Below are 25,698 nucleotides of genomic sequence, written 5' to 3' on the forward strand. Positions count from 1 at the left end.
ATGATTAGACCCAAATTGCTTTATGGGTGTGTCAATTATGAAAATACCCTTTTATTTACCATTGAGAAACCATTAATTCACCATTAAGAAAATTTAAACTTACCAGAGTATTATTTTAAGCCGTACGTTAAAAACGCAATTGTGTGTCAGAAATGAAGACATACAGAAAGAACTAAAAATCGAAAGTTCTATCTTGATCAAAAACAGAGCATTGAAATTATTTATAATTATATGAAAACTTAATGCAGCTACTATATAGAGGTTCTGTAGAGAATTTGGTTTACTCTATAAGACATTTAGACCCTAGGTGCAAAGCTGTTAGTAAGGCAATCAAATGAGAGTTAGTACCTGACATATATTCGGTAATATCGCTGAATGAAAGGTGAAATATATGAAGAATAATGTAGTTCTTATATTAAATTGAATATTAGTAAATAGTAAATAAAGTAAAATTAAAATTTTAGCTTAGTAAAATTTAAATTTTGCAGCAAATAAGTAATAATTCTTATTTTTGTTTTTATTTTTCTTAATAATACTTTACAATATTACTGCAACAATACGAGACCGTAATGTATGTGCTAATTTAAAAAATGATCGTTAATTCACTTATGTTTTAACTCCTCGATTACTTGAAAACCTCCTCGATTCACAATAACCATTCACAATAGTCATGTAAACAAATAAAACTATTCACCATAGTGCTTACATACTCTTTTAATAGAACATAAAATATTTATTTTTAGCAACATAAATTAGAATATAAGAAAATTTTAATAAACGAAAATAGACACAAGTGGTTAAATAAACGTGTGCAATAATTATTTTTTAATATAATTTTGTGTAAATATTTAAAAAAACAATTAATTTCATTCAATATAGAAATAGCTTTTACTTGAAATAAAATAAACGTTAAAAACAGTTTGCAACATGAGCCTGAATGACGAAACAGCAGCATATCAACAAATTTGCAGTGCACGCACCGTGCAATCTGATAGACAAGGCTTTTTCAATGAATTTTACATGGAAGTAAAAGATTCCTGCGGTGAAAAATGGCTTCAAAACTATTTTGGCAAACTGAAATCGAATGAAGCACGCATTTTATCAATATTCAGTGATCGTGAAATTTGTGATCCAGTACTGGGTGTCTTGGAAAATGTGCAACCAGTTTACAAGCAAAAAGATGGACTCTTCTCAGCGCAACGTCGTGCACAAGCCGATAAACATCATTTGTTGGGTGAACTACAGCAGGCGTTGGCTCATGCGAATCTGGCAGTTGTACGTGCACCAGCTAAGGGTAATGCCACTTAGGGCTCTGAAGTATATTTAAAAATAATATATATTCAAATATTGTGGGTTCTTAATGGTCATTTATATCAGTCATAATAATTTTTACAGAAATTTAGTAGTAAAATATCGAAACTAAGTATTTGAATGATAAAATTTAAAATTAATATGACTTAAAGAAGAAGTGGTCTTGATAGTGTGGTAGCTCATGACGTATCACAATCTTCTTGTGTAACATTTTACTGTCATAGACAAATGGTTTCAGCACATAGACCCAACCGCTTGTAGAACTTCTATATAATGTTGAATATTTCATTACAATTTTAAGAATAATTTACAAACGAAAAATTAATTTTTTAGGCTGTGTGCGAGTTCGAGTAAATTGAGGTAAATTGAAATTTCCTAGAGATTTTTTGCACTACACTTATGTAAACATTTATTTATTTATTTGTTGCACTTATTTATTATTTTTGGTTAAAAGTTTTCAAATATATTTACTTATTTATTAAACATCTTATAAAATTTTCACAATGGTAACATCTAATTTGCCTAATTTTTATCTAATTGACCGTACTCGAAATTGTGGTAAATACCATAATTCGCTGCCATACCGACATAATTTACTATTTCCCTCAATTTATCATTAATTTACCCGAACTCGCACACGGCCTTAATAATAAAAACTGTAATACTTCTTGCCCATGTGTAGGTTGGTTTCGGCAAAAAAACTCAGTCTTTTCTGGCATCTATAATATGTTGAATTTTTTCTATATAAAATTCACTGTTTAAAATAATTTAATATGATCCATATTCTGTGGGAATTTGTTTAATTAAATAAATGTTTAAATCATTCTTTACATTAATCAATTTTCTCTAAAGATAGCAAAATTAATCAAAACATTATTTGTTTATTCCTTGTTTAGGCGTTGATCCTGTTATCGATGATGGGTTAACACTAGCTATGGCGTTCCGCACACGCTCTATCATATTAATCGGTCTGGGAGATGGTGAAACGGCGTTAAGTGATTTGAAATTGGCGGCATCTTTCGGTTTGGAATCAAAGCAAAGTGTTGATTATTACATCAAAATGGCAAAAGCTTATGCATGTACGTATATTTTTATTAATTTCTACAATTAAAAATGTATATATTTTCGCATTCCATTATTAAGGCATGGGTGAAACTGCACGAGCGGAAATTTCGCTTAAAATTGCCGAAAAACTTTCTGGAGGTGGAAATGCATTAATTGACTCTTGTCGGAAAGAGTTGCCGTTGGTGAAAAGGTCAACGAAAAAGCAGCGAGTCCAAGTACCTAACTTAACTCATGGCGAGAATCAGAATTTACGTGGAGCATCCAATTTAGTAAAACTAGTTGAAACTAAAGAGAAGGGGCGCTTTGTTGTGGCAAATGACAGTGTACAAACTGGAGATGTGGTGCTTTGTGAACAACCGGTGGCTGCTTGTTTGTTGCCAAATTTTTATGGTAGTCATTGTCATCACTGCTTTGAACGGTCAGTTATAAAAGATTTTTAATTTATCCTTAAAAGAATATATTATAAAAAAGATATATTATATATACAAACATGTTTTATAAAACAGATTGCTTGATATAATGATAACATTATAACTAACCAAGATATGAGGATGAGATAAAGTTTGATTTCAAAGAATCTATTCACAGTTGAGTTACTTTGTTTAGATCCTTTTGTTTTCCTGTTTGATTTGCTTAGTAATCTCTAATGAGTATATCTCAACATTTTTAAAAAATGTTGAAATGTCAATACATGTATATTGAATATATGTATTTATATTTTTCTACAGGATTAGATCAACGCTTTCGTTTTTCTTGTTTTATTTGGAGTTTTCCAGTTTTAGGAAAAATCTAGTATTTCTAAGAAGTCTTGAATTGTCACTACATATACATTGAATATATATATATATATACAATCCTACAGGATTCCGTAAGTTTATATCAATGCGCTCCTTCTTATTCTTATTGGATTCTTCTAGCTTTAGGAAGAAGTCTAGTATTCATCTTACTTTTATATATAAAACGAATCTATTATACATTCTTCTATTGTTAAAAAGGTTCAACTTTAATTATTATATTTTTATCTAAACACGAAATAAACCAGTTAAAATCATGAGCTAAATTCCGCGAATATAATATTATAGTAAAGAGTGTTCTATAATAGAAATGAGAGCCTCGTAAACAAACGTTTACTGTATATTAATCGAATATATGGTATATTGCAGTACCATTGCCATTGCGCTGATAAATGCATCGATTTTTTTAAGTAAAGAAGGAGAAGATAGAGACCCAAACTTTACTCAAATCAAGCCATAGTAATTTACTAGATGAGAAAAGTCAAATTGTTGTAATTATCGGATATGTGAAAAAATAGACTTTTAAACAGTACTTACAGAAAATAATTAGATAGGGTGTATAAACACGTAGTTTTTTATTCAATAGTTTACAAAAACCATAAAATAATCCACATTAAGAGTTTCTAAATCTTCACAAAGGAAATATCATTCATGTCATTTTATATATTCAACCATCTTTATTCCTTAATTTATTTCCTTGTAATCACTTACATTTTTTTTCTAGATTGGTCACACCAGTCCCTTGTTTAAATTGTTCGGGAATTGCTTTCTGCTCAGCACAATGTATGGGTGAGGCTTGTGAGACCTATCATCGCTTTGAATGTGAATATATGGATTTATTCATTGGTATATTTATACAATAGAATATTTAGAAAAATGAAGTTTATTATATAGTTTTTTATCTACCTAGGTTCTGGCATGTCCATACTCTGCTTTATAGCTTTACGTATTTTTACTCAAGCGCAAAATTTGGAAAGTGGTTTGAATACTGCCAATTTACTTTATGCAAATCTTTGCACTCATGAAGACTCCCGTCAAGCTGATGATCTTTTGCAACGTTCACTAATGGCTGGTTTCTTACTGCGTTGTCTACAGAAATCACAATATTTTGGTCGACGCAAAACGGAAGGTGTGAATCCCACTGCTATTGAACTGCAAGTAGGTGCTGCACTCTTGGGGCTTTTACAAGTATTGCAGTATAACGCACATGAGATATACGAAACACTTATAACAGATGAACATCGATTTGATGGTTCAAAAGTAGTGTATGTGGGTGCCGGTCTCTACGGTACTGGCGCTTACTTCAATCATGAATGTTGGCCAACTGTAGCGCGTTATTTCGTGGGTAAAAAACTAGTGTTGGCTGCTATTAAGCCACATCGTCCAAATGAAATTGTAGCTGAGAATTATGGTCCAACTTTTGCGAATGTTAATTTGAAGGAACGTCAACGTAGCTTGCGTGGACGGTACTTGTTTAGTTGCAATTGCATGGCTTGTCAAGAAAATTGGCCAACTCTACAAAAATTGGATAAGCAAGTCAGGTTTTGGTATGTTTTATTATATTTAAAAGTAGTTTATTTAAATAATTTTAAATTAATTTTGTTATTTTGAAGGTGCACAACAACTAATTGTCAAAATGTATTAAAATTTCCTAAAGATCTCTCCAAAGATGTACGTTGCGCACGTTGTCGTAAAAATGTTTCTCTCAAGGAGAGCGTGGCGCAAATAATTAAAATTGAAGAATTATATCGCGAAGCAGCAGAGGCTATGAAAGATCAAAAAACTCAAGAGGCGATAGCTCTGTTTAAGGAGGGCATCGATATGTTTTATCAGATCGCTGTCATGCCACATAAAGACACACTGATCGCTCAACAGTCTTTAAGAAAATGTATGGCTGATACTGGTACTACTTTTAAAAAGTGATCACCTCCATTTTAGTGAATGTATGTTGTACTAAAATATAAATAAAAGAGTACTTTTTAAATATGTATTGTAAATATGTGTTTAATAAATATATTTATATATAAATTTCACTTTTTCATTTTTTATAAATTTTTTATTTACTGATGAAATAAAATAAATTCAATTTTGTGATGTAAAAATTACATTATTATTTAAGTGTTAAGTAAGTAATTGCCGTTATAATCGTTTCAGTGTTGCCATATTTTTTATAATTATAATCTTAAGTCTGAATTTTAAGAGCCAACAAGTTTACCATTAAAACAAATTTATACTATAAGTTACATAGAGATCCCTTAAATTTGTATTATAAACTGTTCCATGATAAATTAAACTTATATGCTTAACATACATCAGCAAAGTGACACCATAACGCAACAATATTAGTGTAATAAATATCAAAGAAAACATATCGTCTTTACCAGGCGTTATAATCTTCGCTCTGGTGTTTTTCACTCAGCTCCATTTCTCATCGATCTACTTAAAAATCCCACTTTAAAATCGTGGTTACAGCAAACCCTTGCTTAGAGTTTACTCTTAGTCAGTAATTAGTATCTAGTAAAAATATTCTCCTTTCCTCCCCTCACTTGTTTTCCATTTTTGTCTTACATTTATTTTTTGACCTAATGCTAAGCCTTCTATATAATGTACTCTGCTTTTCCTTTAATTACTAGAATGGGATTTCAGCTCTTGGTCTTTACAGTACAATGGCTAAAATTTGTAATTAAAAGGGTACACAAATGTAGCTCGATAAATTGGTGAAGTAATAAAATGACTAACGTCTGACCTATCTATAGAGTATTTAGTCCACTAGGAATTTTTGTCCAAAAATTACAAAATAATCTTAAATTATTGAATAATACATACAAATTATGTTGTAGAATAAACCACGATGATTTTTTAGTATTCACAGTGAGCATTAGTAAAATTCTTAGTTGATGGATTGCTTGCAGTGGCAGATGAGTAGATATCAAACCCACAAGCAGCAGAAATGATATCCATTAACTTCGTTTAAAATTAATAGTTGTTAAAATTATAAACAGTTTTTGGGAAAGTTTTTTATTATTACATACATATAAATTAAAAGTATCAGTCTATATTATAAACAAATAGATAAAGTTCAAGATTTTTAAATTTTAAATGTCTGTACATATACATATGTATAAGTATATATATATTTGAATACGTTAAATATGTTTAAATCACAATATATTTATATAAAATCTGCCGTGCCTTATGTAGGTTTCCATTTGCTTTGTATATCAAATGTAAATTGTACGCAGTTTCGTAAGTCAAGCTCAGATACTCTGCGTGCTCATCTATCAATGGATGTTGTTGGGCTAAAGCTCGCTCATAGTAATATATAGCCAAATGCATAATTCCAGCTTGATGATATATCCGTCCAATATTGTAGCATATCTCCTGTTCTGCAGCACAAGTTAAACTATTATTGCGTCTCAACTCAGCATACCTATGGGCGAATGCAGTGGAATGTGCAATAGCAGAACTTTTTCGTAAAACTTTCTTTTGCAAAGAAATCTGATTAAAAATGACTGCTATGCAAAGTGCTACTAAAGGATCCGAGTTTTCTTTTAACAGTGGTGCATATATATTTAAAGCGTACTTATATGAACTGCAATTTAAATGAAAATGACCCACAAGTATACGCATTGGACGTACCACCGCATGACGTTGTATTAAACGATTTACATAACGTTGATAGCGTCGATCGTGACCTTTTTGTATCATAAGTGATAACATATTCCACAGCGATACCACCAAGGGCTTTTTTGTTATCAATTCACGCAAATACGTGAAAGCCATGTCACAGTCGTCGTTATAGTAGCACGCTAATATTATTATCCGCTGCAATTCTTCATGATAATTGGTGAATCGCTTCGTTGTTACTAGCGAAAAACATATGCGTTGTAAGTAACTGAACTTCTTACGCTCAAAAGCTGTATCTAAAAGATCCATTAGAAGTTTGTATTCATCTTCTACGGTTAGATCTGAATTATCAGTTTGAGATTTGTTGTATTCCTAAAAAAAATTACAAAAATTGTGTGAGTTTATAATTAAAAATTTATATACAGATAAATATAGATCTAGTTATAAAAGCATATTAACTATATATGAAATATATTTGAAATCAAAAAGCGAAGAATACCGTGAGTGAGTTCAGTAGTTAAAAATAATTTAATATATAAACATGTCGTAAGTTATTAACATAGTTGTATGTACAAAAGTTAATTTGTAGGATTAGTCTTAGGTTAGGTCAGGTTATACCGTCGATCCTAAGTGATTCACTTAGGTTTACAGGCCCATCGTGTTACCGTATATTTAATAACACAAGTGTTAGAACCACTTAGAACCCTGACAAAGCTTATAATGCTATTCATAGGGAGGTTTTGCAGTTCGTCAAGATCCTTAAAAAAGAAAGCCCCTAAAGTGTTAAGGCGACGCCAAGCATATGACGAGCAGAAATAAAGCAGATGGGAGGCACTTTAGGATTAGTCTTAAAAATAAAATATTCCTTTAACCTACTTTTATTTTTAACTAAAATAAAAAATGCTTAAAAACATTATTTGATATTTAACACATTAAGTACCGTACATAGCATACAGAAGTATGGATTACTCACCTGTATCATTGCGTCGGAGTCTTCTGTTATATTACGCATTTGTAATACAGTTTTAATACCTTCAGAATTATAGAAGCTCCCACCTTTCGCAACTGCAGTCATTTCTTCACGATTTCTCAATTTAAGAGAATTCCGCGATATTAAAACGTATCCAACATCTAGATACTCATTGATTTCTCCGATTTGTTTAAGCATTATAGCGCGCTCATAAAGTAGTCGTGCATTCAAAGGTTCACTATCATTTTTATCATACTGTTCCAACGCTTTTAGTGCTTCAGATTGTCTACCTTGTTGTTTAAGTAACGCAGACAATGTAAACTTTGCTTCATAACAAAAAGGTGCTAATTCGACTACACGTTCATAGCTTTCGATAGCTTCGTTTGTACGCTCCATATGTCGTAGGCATTCAGCATATCTCAACCATACAAAGGCAGGACAATCAATGTATTCATTATAAACTAAGTGTTTTAATAATTGCAATGCTTCCGTGTATTTAGTTTCCTGCATAAACGCTTCTGTTACATCGATGTACAACTCGAGACGTTCACTTTCAACTGGTATGTAGTTGCAAACATTCTCTATAATATATTCATATATATGTTTCGCAGTCAAATGTATTAAACAGACACATGCTTTAGCACGAAATGCATCTAACAAATTTTCCGGCATATGACAATATAATATTATTTCTGTACCATCCACTTTCTCTATTTCAAGGTCCATACTTGTTTTTTCATTTAAGCAAAGTAACAGTTTTTGGTACTGCTTCCGCAGTAACAGTAACTCTAAATATAAGTTAAGGTCGTCTAAAGAAAAACGTTTTCCGCACACATTATAAGCTTGTTCCATAGCTTTTAAAGCTAACTCAAACTTCTTTAAGCCATGAAAGTAGTGCGCTACATTTTTTGCCGTAACTAAACACAACTCAGCTCGTTCGGGTGGTACATGTGGAATCATTTTTAGATAGGTACGCATAGCTGCAGATGAATCACCCATTGTATCCAATAATTGAGCTTTACGCAGGTGTAAATCATAGTCCTTTGGAAAGGTCTAAAATAAAGAAAATGCATTAAATCACTTACAGAAATTCGTCAGATGAGCTAAATACATACTTTTATTGCTTTTGAATAAAAACTACGAGCTAATGGATAATTTTTTTTATGTATGTGTATATCAATAATACGTATCCAAGTGTCACGTTCATAGGGATTCAAATGAACAGCAATTGTTAAAAAATTAATAAATTTTTCTTCATCCTTAAATTCGTATATTTGTGCTAATGTGTAGAAAGACTCTGAAGCTAAAGGGTTCTGACGTATAATTTCAAAACAAATTTTTTCAGCTAAATCTGTTTGTCCGCGTGCGAAACTTAGATTTGCTTGTCCCATTAACGCGGATAAACTCGGTTCCAACACTGAACGTTTGCGATGTGGACGTGTGCGTTCTTCTAGGCCACCTTTACCAAAAATTTTAGATGATGTGCTTGGTTTTTCTCTAAGATCCTCTTTTTCGCTTTGATTGTCACTGTCATCTTCATCATCTGATTTTTCTGTATTCAAACCTAACATAGTATATATGTCCTGAAGTCCACTTTCACCAGACACGAATTTCTTTATTAAAGTTTCTTCATCTTCTTGACAATTTATATCCAAGAACTCTTCACTTTTAATTATTTGCGTTTCCTGGAACTCCGCCAGTTCATTCTCTGGTATTTGACTTTCATCCAAAACTTCAACATAAATTTTTTCTTCATCACATTCCATTTCGAAGCTAGTTTTAAACAATTTTCAAATTCGCTTAGATTTATTTACGCATATATTGCAATGCCAAACAATTACAGCTGATCGCATTTGACACTTGACAACAGGTTGTTGAGCTGCGAAGTACAGGGTTGGTATTTAAAAACTCATTGAAATAAGTGCTCATCAAACGATATTATGTGTTTGAAATTCATTAATTAAACTTTTAATATGTGGCTATAGCTTTTGTTGGGAGTACCGATTTATAGCTATTACACCATAAAGTTACAATAAAACAACTTCATTAATTCTTATTTTCCACGTGGGACAATCTTTTATTAATGCTTTTTCACTAATGAACAACTGACGACTTCTTTTGCGTCTGTTATCAAGCTAGTTGCTTATTGGAAAATATAGTTTAGCTTTATTTCATCGATAGATGGCAAAGTGAACGCTACAAACATGTCTCAACAGCGCCATCTAAGTGTCATACATCACATTTGTGGTGAAATGAATTCACCACGAGCTAAAAAACAGCTGCATTGGTTAATTTCGTGCATTGAAAATAGCACAACAAAACATTGCCGGCGCTTAAACCATTTAAATCGTTTTAAAACATAAATAATTATATTAAGTTTTAAAATTACTTACTAGTAAAATGAGAAAACGGCTTTTATATGAGGATGTTTACGAACATGAAAAAAAATACTACGAGGAAAAAGCTAATAATGCTAATTTTAAGCCTGCAGCCCAATTACAATACATGAAAAACCGTAAATATATTTTAAAATAATAAAGAGAAAAATATATTACATAAATTTATTACATTTCAGCTACGCAAACTTCATTATTTGCAAAAAATCGCAAAAAACCAGTTTCAGCGAATGATGAAATTAAAAATGAGTTCATGTCCAAGAAAGACTTGATAGGCGATATACAAGAGAAAACTATACCCGAAATAGCCAAAACTAAGGAAATGTTATGCGGAATTCGTGAAAATACTGTAACTGACTATGCGAATAAAAAGACACAAAACAACTTAGAGAACGTGCTGCTAAAAGATATTGTTGAGAGACCGAGTGTGCCCCCAAATCTGCCAAATGTTCATACCAAAACACCAACACCAGTAGCATTACCTTTTCCAACAGTTGTTAGTGCACCCGCAAATGTAAGTAAAGGTGCTGCTACAAATGTTAATAATTTACTTAAAAATTTTAATTTTATTTTAGTCACAAACTGGCAAAAGTCTCTTTGCAATTGCTATGGACCGAAGAGCAGTTAAATTAGAAGCACCGACAGTAAGCACAAGTACTGACATTAAAACCGAAGAGCCAATGGATTGCATTCCGATTGAACATAGCAATAGGCCAGCAGAAAAATCTATAGAAGATATGAAAATAGAAGTGCATTCAGAAAACTTGAAATTAATAACGGATATGGACGATGATAAAATAATGGAAGAAAGGAGACAACTTTTAAAAGATTTGGGTAGTAAAATTATATATTACAAAACAAATATATGGATTTAATGTAATACCACACTATAGATCCTTCGACAATTGAATTTATAAAAAATATGCGCAAGAGAAAAACGTCAGCAATAACTAAAGTTGAAAATAACCCAATTAGTGAATCAAAAGATATACAAGACACTAACCCCACCACAACGACACCTACATTATCGCTACTTCCAGATGAGTGTCCAGCAGTTGAGTTATTAGAACAAAGTACTGCTGAGAATTGGATAAACTTCGATGTGATTGAAAAAGAAAAATTGGAATGGATGCGTGAAATACCTATGAAAGCAGCAAAATTAAAGTCTGGCGAAAAATTTGAAGCCCGTTTTGATTTTGCAGGTGTGCTGCTGCCTTACAGTCTCAATGAGACCGTAAACACTGATAACCAACAGCCATATGAGCGCGAGCTATATTTACACACTGAAGATCCGCATCGTCCTGGTTACGCATTGCAGGAATTATTTCGCTTAGCACGGTAATTCATTTGAATTACTTGGAACTTGGAAAAATATTAATAATTTTTCGTTTCTAATATTTAGCTCATTTTTAGTGCCGCAACGCATTTACGGATATAAAGCCATTGCTGGCATACTTCGACTATATAATCAAGGCTTTTACGATCAAGTGCTGCAGTTGCCTTTGTCGAAAATATTTTTTCTATTACGTTTAGGCTTGGATGATTTACAACCTGCTTTGACGGAAGTTGTATCGAAGGCTTTAGCTTATCTCTTCTATAATGAAATTGATGAGGTCCTTAACTGCATGCTATTGTTAATAATACAGTTTTCATATTAAATAATAAACTTGCAGGCTTTATTAGATTACATTTATGATAATCCATACTGTTACTGGCAACCTACTCTGCAAGTTATATCCACAGAAGTGTCGGAAGAAACTGATTCAGTGGAAGATTTACAAAAACAAATGCAGCAGTTGCAAGTTAAGCAAGCGTATGGAGACAAGCACACAACTATAGATGCAAATATAGAGGAAACAGAGCAAGAGAGCAAAACATCTATGAGTGATTTTCATTTAGCTGAAGTGGATCTAGTAGATTGCTTACTGCGTTCGAACATCTTACAAAGAATTTAGTAAGAACAAAGAGCTTTTTATGTGAGAATATATTAAAACGCGCAAGAAACTTTGTATAAGAAAAATGACAGATGTTGAGCATAAATTTAATCAAAGATATAAAATGAAGGAAAAATTCATCCATTAAAGTTTTGATTAATAATTTTGTAAAATAGTTTACTCAATTAGAATTAGGTTTTTATTTAAATCCTAGTCTATAAAACAGATTATACAGATTTAATTTAACTTAAGTTTTTTGTTATATTTGTAGTTTTATCTTACAAAAGCAACGTCCAGAAAATAGTGCTGTAATATCCTGCCTGAAACTACTGATACGTTTAGCACGTACTGACAATGAAATCGCTATAAGAATAGTTAATAACGATAATTTGTTACGTTGTCTCTTTGATAACTTTTTACCTAGCTTGGAGAATGTTGGTATGATAATTCATATATTTATAATTGTTTTGTTAAAGTAAAGTAACTTAAATTTCAGATACCATGACAAGAATACCTACATATTATAATTATCCCCAGCATCTTGTGCTGAAACTGATACGTGTCTTAATATCTCAAAGTCTGCCAATTGCGATCAAATTTGTAAATTTAAATATTGTGGATAAGTTGCTAAATTATATATGCAGCTGTGATGATATCAGGGTATGTTGTATTTTGTTTTTTTTTTAACATTTAAAATTTGTTTAATTTAAAAAAAAGTATTGAACCATTTTCTTTTTGAACAATAATGGATGGTTCCAAAATCGCCACGAACTATGTTCAGTTGTCTTTTAAGGCGACAAAATGCTACTCACTCCTCTGAATACGGGCAAAAGATTCTAATCAACTTCTAAAAATTTTTTTAAATAGCCACTTCTTGGCTTTAAGTTAGATTGATAGAATTTATAGTTTAGCACAACGTTGTCGTTGTATTCCGTAGAAATGATTGAAATTGCAAAACAAATACGTGATAATTTGGCTTGTGGAGATGGATTTCAAATGGGGATGTGCTGAGAGTGTGAGTAGGTGTTAATAGAAACTAGCATAAGTCAAAGCAAAAGAGTTTGAGTACTTTAATGCGTCAAAGCCATAAATCAACAGTGCTTAAATCAGACATATACATTTAGACATTAAAACTCATAGCTGACAGAGCAATAGTGAGTAAATAGTGAACGGCATTTGTTTGTCGAAATTAACGAGAGAATTTGAGACGTGGACTCGGATGTTTTTCGAACCTAATTGCAGCTCCACCCCCAATGATGTCGCCAATCTGTCTGGATATCCTTATACGCACACAAACTAGAATCCAGTTAATTTATATAGCGGTTGAAAAATTGAGCGTCTATAATATATATTAAGTCTTTTTGATATTCATATTAGTATTTAACATTATATTGAGTTATTTGCTTTATTAAAATTAATTAATTTTTTTAGGGTGCTTTAGTTCATGTGCAAACAGAAAGCTTACGGGTTTTACGTTGCCTCTTGTTATTGAACGTGGATAATGGACAATTCTACAAGTAAGATAATTTATTAAGTTAATCATTTATTAAAAACTCAATGCATATTTAATATTTATTAGCAGTTATAGGTATAAATAGAATAATAGTACATTTATGTATACATCTATAAAAATAACATCTTTCCTTTCCTTTTTATATATACATTATTTAAACCTTTAAAGGTGTTTTTATTTAATAAAATGAATTACATTATTTAAACTAATAAACATTGTATTTCTGATAATTTAATACACATTTATTTTAGATGAATAAAAAGCCAAAAGCGCTATTTAAATTTGCTGCATCAACTTCAACATAACACTTCACAGTAAGATATGCGGTTTCGCAAGCATCAGCGCCATCTGTTTGTGAAATAAAGAAATAAAGATTATTATTATAAATAATCGCAAATATAAATTTAATTAGACCGATGATCTGGTTCTGATTATGACCAACATTATTGTTTGTAATGATAATAATAATTACAAAGGGAGGTCAAGGTTCACACTGGACTGTAGTACCAAATAAGAAAAATAATAATTATTACAAATAACAGTACCTGTAGATATAATTATATATATGAACTGATTCTGAATGGAACCGGTTTTGAATTCCTAATTTTGACTCTTTGATTTGACTATGAAAAGAACCATTGTCGCTTTGCAATAAAAAAGTTCTGAACTGAACCAATAGTTTAAAATTTTCTGAATTCATTTGAAAAAAGTATGAGAATCATACTTTATGTTATAATATAATTAAATATTTAATAAATTTTTTTTTTTTTAATAAAGAGGTTTTCGAACAGAAGTGAAACAACAACAAAAATTTATTTTTTAAATTATTTTTAATTAATTGAATTTTTGGCTGACCATACAGCTGTTTCGAGTATTGCCAAATACCCTTCATCAGTGGTCTTTATGATTTTAAAAATAAATTTGAATATGACAGTTAATAATAATTTAAGTTCCTTCCCTCATCATTTACAACCCTTCTTCTCATTTCTAAACTACACTTCTACTCCAAACATTTGTCTGGCTCTACAAGTCCTTTCCGGCACAAGTGCAACTGTTTAAAGACTATTCAGAATTAAATCTATTCAGTGCAACTTGCTATGATAAATAAATATTGTGACTGTACTTACGTTTTGTGCCACATTTTTCAACCAACGTTTTTATTATGGTTTCATATTCTGGCACAATATCCGAAAGTTTCTCAAGCTGTACATTATTTTCTTCATCAATCTATTTCAATAATTAAAAAATAATTAATAAAGGCTATTAGTTCAGATGTTTTCTTCGAATATTATAAAAAATACTTACTAATCCCACAGTGTCCAACAGGCAATGAAAGTAGCAATATAAGGTCTGGTCTTCGCTAACAATGGTATGTTGTAGCTTTTGTAAAACTTCTAAAAATTAAAAAGAAAAACAATGAAACTGAAGAACTATAGAAAAGAGATTATAAATGCTCTTGCCATCTGACACTCCAGTCTGCTTTTGGCATTGCATATGCAAGTTTTTAACATGTGCTTTTAAGTTCTCAGACAATTGAATCTGTGTATTAAGGAACTAATTAGTATCGTAAAATAATTTATATTTTTAATTCTTGATATAATAAAATATTATAATTAGTTTATTGCAAAACTCACTGCAGAAATTTTTACGCAACCGAAAGTTAAAAGCAAAAAACTACACATATAAATCCAATGCATCATGGAACTTTATTTTCAAAAACTGTTCAAATTTCTTTAAAGTAAACTTTACACTAAGTCAAATAAAGATAAAATCACGCTATATATATATATATTGAAAAAGTTGCTAATTCATTCTCTAGCCACATATTTAATAATATATTGTCATTTATTTCAGAAAATTCTTACACGCCTTTCGCTACATGCTTCACTGGCATTTCAATCATGTCACTTATGAGGAAGGCGGTTCCTTTCTTATTAGACAGCATGCAACAGCGTTATTAGCTACTATAACCAGTGGTCCCTCCAATCAAGAAGCACATGATGTACTTAGCGAGACATTACTTAATTGTTGTTGCAAATGGTTTCATCGAGCCACAATTCATGGAATCAAGGAGGTAATATATCACCAATTTTTTTATTTGTAGTTATAGTTATGGTTATAGATTTTGTAGCACTGTTTCCGTAAAATATATTAAACAAAACTATCATCCAATGTATTATATATATAGTTTAAGGTTTGCCTTTTTACAATAGAAACCGTTTAACAACCGCTGAGCTGGTAAAATTGTGAAAACTTTCTACAAAAATAGAGATTGTGTGTTATATATATTTAGCATCAAATTTTCTTTAATGATGAGGTTCATTTTGGGTTGGTGGTTATGACAACAGGTAAAATTGTCATATGTGGAAAACATTTGAAAGATCATAGCTTACACAAAAAGCATTGAAATGTATGACATTTTTGAAGTATCGCTCTACAAGTTATACAAGACATCCTATTTTGGCTTTGATTATGAGCTTTTTTAGCATTGGAAATTTTTTTATAAGGGTACGCAAAGGACTCTATCTATGTCAACTATCTTTAAATTGTCGATGCTTAGCAAACATCTATTATGCCAAGTTATCTTAAGTCATGTGCAACTTTTAGGTTAACATGGCCCACCTATAATAAAAATAGATCCTCGGAACTCATCAAAAGAGACCGCGTGAACACTGCAAGGCTTACTGTAGTTCTTTCTGGTCATTGGTGTATAGGAACTCACGCAGAAAAACTGCGCATTCCACATAATCCACACTGCAAAAGTTATGGATACCCACAGGAAAAAGAAACCGTAATACATTTTCACTGTGAATGCCCGGCTTTGGCGTCCAGACGATATAGGTTCTTAGGAAGATACTTCTTTGGTAGTTTATCACACTGTTATTCAGTGAAGACAAAAGATCTATTAAATTATCTAAATTTGGCGGGTTGGATTTAGTCTCTACTCTTCTATACTATGGTTCTTGTGAGGAATATGGTAGCAAAATGGCGAAAAATCGTTAATGGAAGTACATGGAAGTTGTCTAATATCCTGCTTAGCTATTGCCAACTATGGGATTACAAATCTTCGAATATTATCTGAGAAGAATCCAGTACTGTGCAATGTTCAGTGGAAAACTTTTAAATGATGTTATATTTCACACTGATAGCATGACCTTATCAATAAATTGTCTTAAGAATTTAATTAAAATCTACATTATAAATACGTTGTATTAAAATACTAAAAAATTTTTTTTTTCAGTTTACACAAGCAACATTGCTCTCTGCCTGTCTAAATGCCGTAACCTGGTATTGTCGCGCTAGTTCATCTGTACGTTTTCGAACATTTCTCGATAAATATTTACCAGATTTTGTAGCTTCAAAAAGTTTTATGGAACTCATACTTTCGTTGCGGTATTTCGATTTCAATTATAAATTTTTTTTCCTAAATTTTTTAATAATTATATTCTTTGCAGCCATTCATCTATAATTTTACGCAGCTCGACAGATCGTCGTTGGGTACATCCACCTTTACCAAATGTGGGCGCAGTAATAATGAATTCATATGGCCCGCAACTGATTCTATCGCAACAATATTCTATATATTTATTAACCGCTCTATGGCGTTTAATTGAATTGCAGTTCAAGCAAAACGATAAAAGCGTTTACAATGTTATATTTAAACCTGCTATCATGGAACCATTGGTGGAATATATGAAAGCTTTCATGACCAAAACTAATCAGTTTTTAGCTACAAACTTTTTTGCTAAAATAGAAATTAAGTTTATATGTAAATTACTTGCTTTTGAAGGCATTGACACTTACCTCACGAAACAAGAAATGATGTTGATAGCTTATAATCTATGTTGCTGTCTCACAGCTGAACATATAGAGGAAATAGAAGAACTATTTAAAAAAGTGATTTTCAATTCAGCATACCATAATGTTGATCCAGAACTCTTAAACAAATGGCGCCAATTCTATCTTGAATTAGTATATCCTCATTATATCTTTGTGGTGCGTATAATAATATAAAAGTTTTATAATATACCAATATCAAATGTATATAATATCAAGTGTGATAAAAAAGTAAAATTATTTATTCAAAGTATTAAAAATTATATAATGTTTATTCCAATACTTTCAAAGTAGCCCTGATAGCTCTGATATATACTTTTGGCACCGTAGTTATCAGTTTGTGAAACACTTTTGAGCGTCCTTTTATATAGGGTTTTTAGCTTGCTATATTTGATATTTAAATCTAGTCCTTTGCAATTGCTTTTGAGTTTGGAATATATACAAAATTGTTAGGGTGTCATGTCTACAGAGTAGAGTGGCTACGGTGATGCTTCGGCAGTACTGTTGGTTAACCAATAAGCTTTACTGTGTTTAATGCACAAAACATTGGTAAAAATTTGTACAGTAGAAAGCTTATAGTATTTATTTTAGTAACTCTATTAGTAAGCATTATTTGTTTAATTTTTCAACATTTTTATCATTGATGGGCGTGTCAGTACCCTGAAATCTGACATTATTATAATTGTCAACTTGACCTTTCATTTTTGCCATTCACACCAAAACGTCTTATAAACGTTTTAAAGGGTTCGTACCACTTAATTTTAGTTTAAATTCGCACAAGTTATTTTATATCTCATTCTGTTCTAAAACATCGCCAAACATACACTACATTTCAAAATACTCGTTATTTTTTAATGGTGTTCTATATATTATAATTGTTAGGGTTAGCTCATTGCAATTATATGTAACCTGTTTGTAAAAGACCGGATTCAAGACAACTGAATATTATTTTTATATTTATACAGACCTAAGCTTTTGATTATTAATTCTGTCAACTTATTATATACGTATTTAAAGTTTACAAATCAGTGGAGTATATAAACTCTTCCCGTTTGTACAAGGAATCGTAAGCTCTTAAAATAATTGTAGATAATTCTGGGTCTCCTTTTATTTTACCTACCTATGATCTATTGTCATTTTATTTAAAAGTTTATGTACTATTGTTAACCAAATGCAATAGTTATTATTATCAAGTCTGTTTATTTTGTATATTATTATATCATTATACTATCAAACACAGAACTTATAAAACTTATTATGAATATAATATATAAAATTAATAAGTAATATGTTAAAATACTTTATATAATTTTAAGTCCTCTACTGAACTTACGCTATCGATGCGAGCGAGTCAACCACAAATTCTAAATACCGATTGGCCATATCACCCACTAAAAAGGATATTAAAATATGCACTTAATATGCAGACGGTAAAACCTACTGCATTTCCTTCCGGTAAATAAATCTTTCTATATTTAATATTCTATATTTTATATTTAATGAAATTTTTTTTATAGAAATCTCAACTATAATTAATACACTCAGTTTTATAGATAATCTTGAAAAGTTTTATCCAAACATACATATAGTTACACCCACGGAAAAGTTACTGTATCTAATGATAACCTTTCTGGGTCCCCAATGCGAATTTAACGATCACGAAGTAAAAGAAGTGCAACGCATGCACATATTACGATTATATGAACAATGCAAAGATTACGACTTTCAATTTGAAACGAAATTTAAAGGTAAACTATATTATAATTAGTTTAAGGAGTTGCAACATGTATTATCTCTGAATATAATTGTTAAGCGACGTTCATGTTCATTTTCTTTGGTGAATTGTGTTTACTCACGTCTATTGGTTCCAAAATTATGCATCATGTTCTACATAGGTTATTTAAACAAATAGAATAAATATAATACATATATTAATATAACATAACTTTTCTAGATTTTTATTAAATTAAAGCTAAGTTTAATGTTTAGATATGGACATAAAATTTGACTATTTTACCAGGGTTCTAAGAGCGGGTTTGCATTTCGGATGTATTCATTTTTTAAGACGACCAACTACAGCATCTCAAACATTAAAGTTTGCAAATAATAGAATTTTTTTTATTTGATTTTGTTTTATTTTTTATTTTATTTTTTTTTAATTTTATTTTTTTTATTTTATTTTTTTTATTTTATTTTTTTTATTTTATTTTTTTTTTATATTTATTTATTTTTTTTTATTTATTTTTTTTTATTTATTTTTTTTTTATTATTTTTTTTTTATTTTATTTTTATTTATCTTTTTTATTATTTTCATTAATTTTTTTATTAATTATTTTTTTTATTAATTTTTTTATTTATTTTTTTTAACTATTTTATTATTTAATTATTTTTTTTTTAATTTTTTTATTTTTTATTTTATTAAAATTTTTTTTTTTTATTTATTATAAGCAAAAAAGTAAAAAAGCTGTAGCATCACGGGTCTTTGACTTATTATAAGTGTTTTTTATTTTTTATTTATTTTCCTAACTTATTCTTACTTTCTTATTTTAATTTTTTTATGTATGGTAATATTTAATATTCTTTAAAATATTTTATGGTTTGAGAAAGCTTTTTTATTTTTTAAAATTGGCTTTAGAGGGAAAAGCATTGCAATTAAAGCATCAGAGTTAAGGAAATGTTTAAGTTTGTTAAAATAAGAATTGATAATCGTGAAGAATGTATTTATGAAGATGAGAGAGGATATGTCAGAATTGAAAGAGGTTAGAGGATATATTGGGTGCAGCATTAAGTAAATGCATTTGAGTAAGCTCAGTGAGCCCTAAGCGTAGTCTGCTGATTTTAGATAACTTGTCATGGTGAAACATATGATGCTGTTGGTGATCCATTATTGAATTAATGTATCACCCACCATATAGTCACAGTTTGGCTTTCAATAATTTGATTTTGTACCTAAATATGAAGAAGAAAATGTGTATACAAAGATTTTGGAAGCTGAAAGATGTGATTCATGCATTATAATATCATGCTTTAGAGTTAGTTCAATTAGAATAAAAAAGTTTTAAGAAAATTGATTCGGTCGTACGTAAAACTGAATTGATCTTCATGAAATGTATCTTCAAATACCATGTTACATATTTGTTTGTGTACTATATTTTGAATATATTTTACTTTATAATAATCCCATTTAACGACAGATAAAACTATGTTGTATAAAGTTTGGAAGTTTTGAAATTTTCACACAGTTATTTAAGATTAAAATCTATCGTTTTGCAAATTTTTTATTTATTTATTGAATTGATTTATAGTTTTTCTTTTATGAACTATATAAAAAAAGTACGCTTTTTTTTCTTTTTTTTTTTAGATAAATGTAAATTTGAAAACCTCTATTTAATATTTGTGGATCACTTTTCGGCTGTCAGTAATGGAAATGAATTATTTACCTCACTACTCTTTGTGCCTTTGGCGCAAAAATATGATAAAAAGTATCGTTGCAGAGTGTGGTCAGATAATTTGTCAGCTTTGGTATTTGCAAATTGCGATGAAAACATGGTAATAACTCTCATATAGAAATATAGAATTTTTTATTATGTAAAAATTTGTCATTATTCCATCTTTAAAAAATCAGCTTCTTGGAGGTTTAAACGCATATGTGGAACCACATGATAAAGATGAAAGCCTATTAGATTCTTATATGTTTGCAATACGAACTCAGGCGATAAGACGAGGTACAATCCCTTTTAAAATAGCAGTACGTCAATTACGCAAAGCCAAAAAGATTTAATATTAAATAATTTAATCTATAAGCAAATTTTATAATTTTGTTTAATAGAAAAATTAAATTTTGTGAAGTACAATTCAAAAATATTATCTTAGTTATTTTATAGAAGACTAAATAAAGTGTTTATACTATATATATAATATGTAATATAATAATGGAATGTATTATAATAAAAATAATAATTATGTATATTAATTATTTGAATATATAGCAATGTTACATTACTTTACGGGAAGAAGGGTATACCAATTTTCTCCTTTGAATAGCGTGCAAGACAAAAGAACTGCAAAAGCTCTTCTGCTCTATATCAATGCAACTAAGGTTAATAAGGGATAGAATTAATTTGCTGATAGCTAACCTTACAATTACATGCGATTATGTTAACTACCTTCAGTAAAAATTTCTTGGAATACAGAAGTAATTACGATGGAGACATGTAAGAAGTGATTGAGTAATTGTCATGTCCGTGACCGACTTTTCCGAACGAAGAGTCAACTAGTGGAAGATTTCTACTTTGAAGTATTGGCAGAACTGTGTAAAGTCTACCCAACAAGGCTATTTCGAAACCTCAGTTTCAACAGTTGTGTGTTGAGCTGCCGAAGTAAATCCTATCGAGCTACCATATAATTCCTATTTAATTTCTCAATGCCTTTAGTGGTGCGACTGTTATTTTAATAACAGTACTAAGTTTCCTGTTGTTTTTATCTTGTTTTTTAACTGCGACTATACGCGTAGTCTCAAATTGTGAATTTAATGCTTTTCACCTACTGTAAAAAAAAATTACAATATTATATCAGTAAAATATTTGTGATATTTATATTTATGATGTATTTTTAAAAATATGTTATTGTCATTTTTATTAAATTAAGATGTTAAAGATCACTCACTGTTTAACCCTTATGTGGGTGCAAAATTCTTCGTATTGCTTACATGTGGATAATTTAATTTGTTGTATCGCGTGTAAGACATCAATAACAGTACGAGTGCTAAGAGTCAAGTGGTTCTAATTAAAATTACTGTATAATTTGTATGTTATGTTAATTTTCTTGAAATGCGCAATATATAATACAAATATATAGAAACGTAGGTAGCTTGTCATAGTATAATGCATTAAATAAATGACTAAAGCGGCCAACTCTATTTTGAATACAAAATCAATGAAACTCTGGAACTACAAAGAACACTGATGTCTACGAAAAACATAATGAAGGTCAATCTATAAGATTATTAAATTGTGTTGATATGTATGAGAATGGGTTCTCCCTTTAGGTATAAATAGTTTACTTTCTGACGTTGGTTTTAAATGTGTTTTTATGTTCATAGTACTATAGATCTGTAATGCCAAGAACCTAAAAAATACCATTAATTTACAAATATGAAACATTCAAAGCATTAGCTATATCTAATTCATTCAATACTCTTATGTTTTCGTAATAGCAATGTGACTAAATGAGATTTTATAAAGTTGCCCTGTACTTCTAAAGAGCGCTACAATGGATCTACTGGTCCTAGTACTTTACATATGTTACACGCCACATGTGTAACTTCTAAGTAATTGTAAACGGAAAATATATGAGTTAAGGAACTATAACTTGTTTTTCTTTGTTTCTTATTACAAAGTTTATGCCGTGATGCATAAATCTATACTCAATCATTTACATGCGATCATTAGACTATCTGAAATCGCTATTGATGGAATGTCTTTCTCCTTTTTTTTTACTATAGGATTAAATCCTGTTTTGTTTAAATTGAATTGGATATATTTATGTAAAATTATGACCTATCAAATTATTATGTTTCTGTAGGTCTAGATGTCTAGAAGTTCACGCTATCTCTTCGGCGGTTGACCGGTTAACCTCGGTTAGCCGATTGGTTTCTCTACCATTGCAGTATTGGCCAGGCGATGATTTTCTATTCTTTGAACATGCAGATTTCAATTCTTTCATCTCCGTCTACCCCATTTAATTATGTTCGGTACCCCGCAGATTCGGCTAATATCGTCATTGCGCATTCGGTACCGACGAGTAAAGCCAACTATCGAACGCAGAGTGTGCATTTCAGTTTTAGATATAGCATGTTCGGTGGTTTTCATATCGGCTCTTGTCTCAAAGGCATACGTTGATATAGGTCTAACGCATGTATTATATATTTAGACTTTTCCTCTTAGGCTTAGATATTTGGTGCGCCTTATAGTATCTCTAAGACAACCTGCTACGCGAGCCGCTTTGTTTGTTTGGGCTGTAGCTTCACTACTTAGGATCTTTGATAATATTATTTTAGCTCCAAGGTAGTTAAATTCTATGACCTGCTCTAAAGAAGTTTCGTACACATCAAGTTTGCATCGAAGAGGCTGTCTCGAGATTGTTAGGAACTTCGTTTTCGAGGTGAATATTTTTATATTATATTTGTCTGCTCACTTTGAAAACCTGTATAAGATTCTTTGTAGGTCATCTTCATTGTCTGAACGTAATACGGCAACGTCTACATAAACTATTTTTATTTCATTTCTTAGTTTCGAGTGTGTGTGACCTTTTTAAGTTCATCATTCAAATGCTATTTCAATGCAATTCTATCTTATTACTCGGTAGATTTGTTAACTGTAACGAAGAAGAACATAAGTAGAAGAAATTATCATAGATTAGTTTCACACCGTCTAAGAATTCATCACATGTGAAATTGTAAATTAACGAGGTATTGTGCGTTTGTTTGAAACCGAAACCGAAACCAAACAAACTACAAATGTTCGTGTTAATTTGAATTAATTTTCCAGTTAAAACTTGTTAATCATGCAATAATCAAATTAAATGTGTTAATTACAAAAATAATAAAAGAAAAAAAAAAATAAAAATAAAATAATAAAAATAATTTACAATGTCAATTAAAAGATCGCGTTAATTTGGTTTATTGAGCAATTAACAGTTTATGTTTATTGAATGGGGCGTTTGTTTACCTAGAAATAATTGTGGGTTTAAGCAGAGATAATTAAGTGAATAGGTTTGGATAGTAATAAATCTTTATACTTATATTACTGATGGTGAAAACTAAAATATTTGAATATTATTAACTATGAAAATCCATATGAAAATTATTAATGCAGTGAAATTGCAGTGCAATAAAGCGTGGGGCCTTTACGAATAAATTTAAACATTTGTATTCATTGAAAGTTAAAAGGCATTCTATAACTACAAAAGTTCAATATGTGGTTATGATTAAAAAAAATCAGAACCATTTAAGATCCAACAGGATAAATAATAAGAAATTTCAATAACATAATCTAATAATATGTATAAACAATTACTTCTAATAGTGTGACCTATTGTTTAACAGGAACTCTCAAGTATTAAGTTTGATTAGTTATTACAACTTACGTTGGATGACTCATTTTAAAAAAAATCTACAATATATGGGTCTATTTAAATGGGAAAAATTTTTTTCAATTGTGTGACGTATTATTTAACGGATATTGTTAAGTATTAGGTTAGAGAGATTCGTTACGTTGAATGAGTCATTATAAAATCTTTAAAAACTAGATATGCATTTGATATGCTACGGGTAGTTTCAACAGGGTAGCTTCTTCTATGTTATTTCCTGCTACTTTTTTTCATTTTATACGTACCTATATATAATAAAGGTTTTTTGATTAACATTGATAGATCCTTCTCTAAAACTATTTCTTGCGTTTTGTTCGACCAAAGAATCATATTCTAGATTTATGAAGATTCAGTTTAAAAGGCGCTATGTATTATGCTCCATTACTTTTTGTCGTTTCTTTACGACCTTACTCCGGCTTTCTGTTGCATGTCAAATAATATCCAAATAATTTCAATTTAGCATACTTTTTAGATTTTCCTTAAGTTCGTTAGGTATAAGAGAACTCTACCATATGTTATAGAACTATAACGTTTTGAACTTTAGATCATAGTTTTATGTAGCATAAAACTGTTTCATATAATATATACAGGAACATTCTTTAGTTTTTTCCTAGCTTCATCCTATTTTATGTTGACTCTTCTTGTGCGGTATATTCTTAATTGTTTTATCTCTTTGTGGAGCATAGGGCCTCAATAATGTGGCACATGGACGTTCAATTATTCTGTTATATTTCTTCGTTTAAGCTTCTGCATCACATGTCGCTTTCAATGGTTAAAACATATTGCATAGCATAGTTCTCCAGTCATTTCATTGTATGATAGTACCCGTGAAACTTCGTGCCGATTGCAGTGAATTTGGTTTGTACTTAGTCCAACTTCAATGTCTCTTTACTGTTTCACTGCAGTATGCGTGGTCCAGTGGACCACTTGAAGTTTCTTCTTTAAATTTCGTAGTACGGGTACTGCGTACTCACGTGTGTAGTCATCGCTGATTTAAGTATATTTTTATATTTTGCCTTTTTATTGCTGTGGTATTTTCTTATTGCACAAAACTGCAGTTGCGGATCTCCAGGTTTGCGATTCACATAGACTAAATAAAAAA

At 30.3% G+C, this 25,698-nt stretch overlaps 3 protein-coding genes across 5 annotated transcripts in view; 1 reads left to right on the forward strand and 2 right to left on the reverse strand.

Annotated features, from left to right (window-relative positions):
* The window catches only part of LOC119672527 (calcium-binding mitochondrial carrier protein SCaMC-2), a 159,457-nt gene that overhangs the window by 26,403 nt on the left and 107,356 nt on the right, over positions 1 to 25,698 (reverse strand). The gene's annotated exons all lie outside the window — the stretch shown is intronic.
* LOC119672526 (SET and MYND domain-containing protein 4-like) lies at positions 885 to 5,135 on the forward strand. Its single transcript, XM_038083587.1, has 6 exons — positions 885 to 1,294; positions 2,208 to 2,390; positions 2,455 to 2,794; positions 3,895 to 4,016; positions 4,081 to 4,717; positions 4,784 to 5,135. The coding sequence occupies exons 1-6, from the start codon at positions 928 to 930 to the stop codon at positions 5,091 to 5,093; spliced, it is 1,959 nt and encodes a 652-aa protein (XP_037939515.1). The 5' UTR covers positions 885 to 927; the 3' UTR covers positions 5,094 to 5,135.
* On the reverse strand, positions 6,313 to 9,602 carry LOC119672525 (general transcription factor 3C polypeptide 3-like). The gene is made up of 3 exons (XM_038083586.1): positions 8,883 to 9,602; positions 7,771 to 8,820; positions 6,313 to 7,169 (listed from the first exon to the last, which is right to left on the reverse strand). Exons 1-3 carry the CDS (start codon positions 9,531 to 9,533, stop codon positions 6,327 to 6,329), a joined length of 2,544 nt encoding a protein of 847 aa, XP_037939514.1. The 5' UTR covers positions 9,534 to 9,602; the 3' UTR covers positions 6,313 to 6,326.

Source organism: Teleopsis dalmanni, chromosome 1 (genome assembly GCF_002237135.1).
Source record: "Teleopsis dalmanni isolate 2A chromosome 1, ASM223713v2, whole genome shotgun sequence".
In the NCBI taxonomy this organism is placed as follows: Eukaryota; Metazoa; Arthropoda; class Insecta; order Diptera; family Diopsidae; genus Teleopsis; species Teleopsis dalmanni.

Coding starts and splice junctions, on each gene's coding strand:
- LOC119672526 (XM_038083587.1), top strand. CDS start 928: ATGAGCCTGAATGACGAAACAGCAGCATATCAACAAATTTGCAGTGCA. Junction 2,795..3,894: donor TGTCATCACTGCTTTGAACG/GTCAGTTATAAA, acceptor TTTTTTTTCTAG/ATTGGTCACACCAGTCCCTT. Junction 4,017..4,080: donor ATATATGGATTTATTCATTG/GTATATTTATAC, acceptor TTATCTACCTAG/GTTCTGGCATGTCCATACTC.
- LOC119672525 (XM_038083586.1), bottom strand. CDS start 9,533: ATGGAATGTGATGAAGAAAAAATTTATGTTGAAGTTTTGGATGAAAGT. Junction 8,821..8,882: donor TTTATTCAAAAGCAATAAAA/GTATGTATTTAG, acceptor TCTTTATTTTAG/ACCTTTCCAAAGGACTATGA. Junction 7,170..7,770: donor ACTCCGACGCAATGATACAG/GTGAGTAATCCA, acceptor AATTTTTTTTAG/GAATACAACAAATCTCAAAC.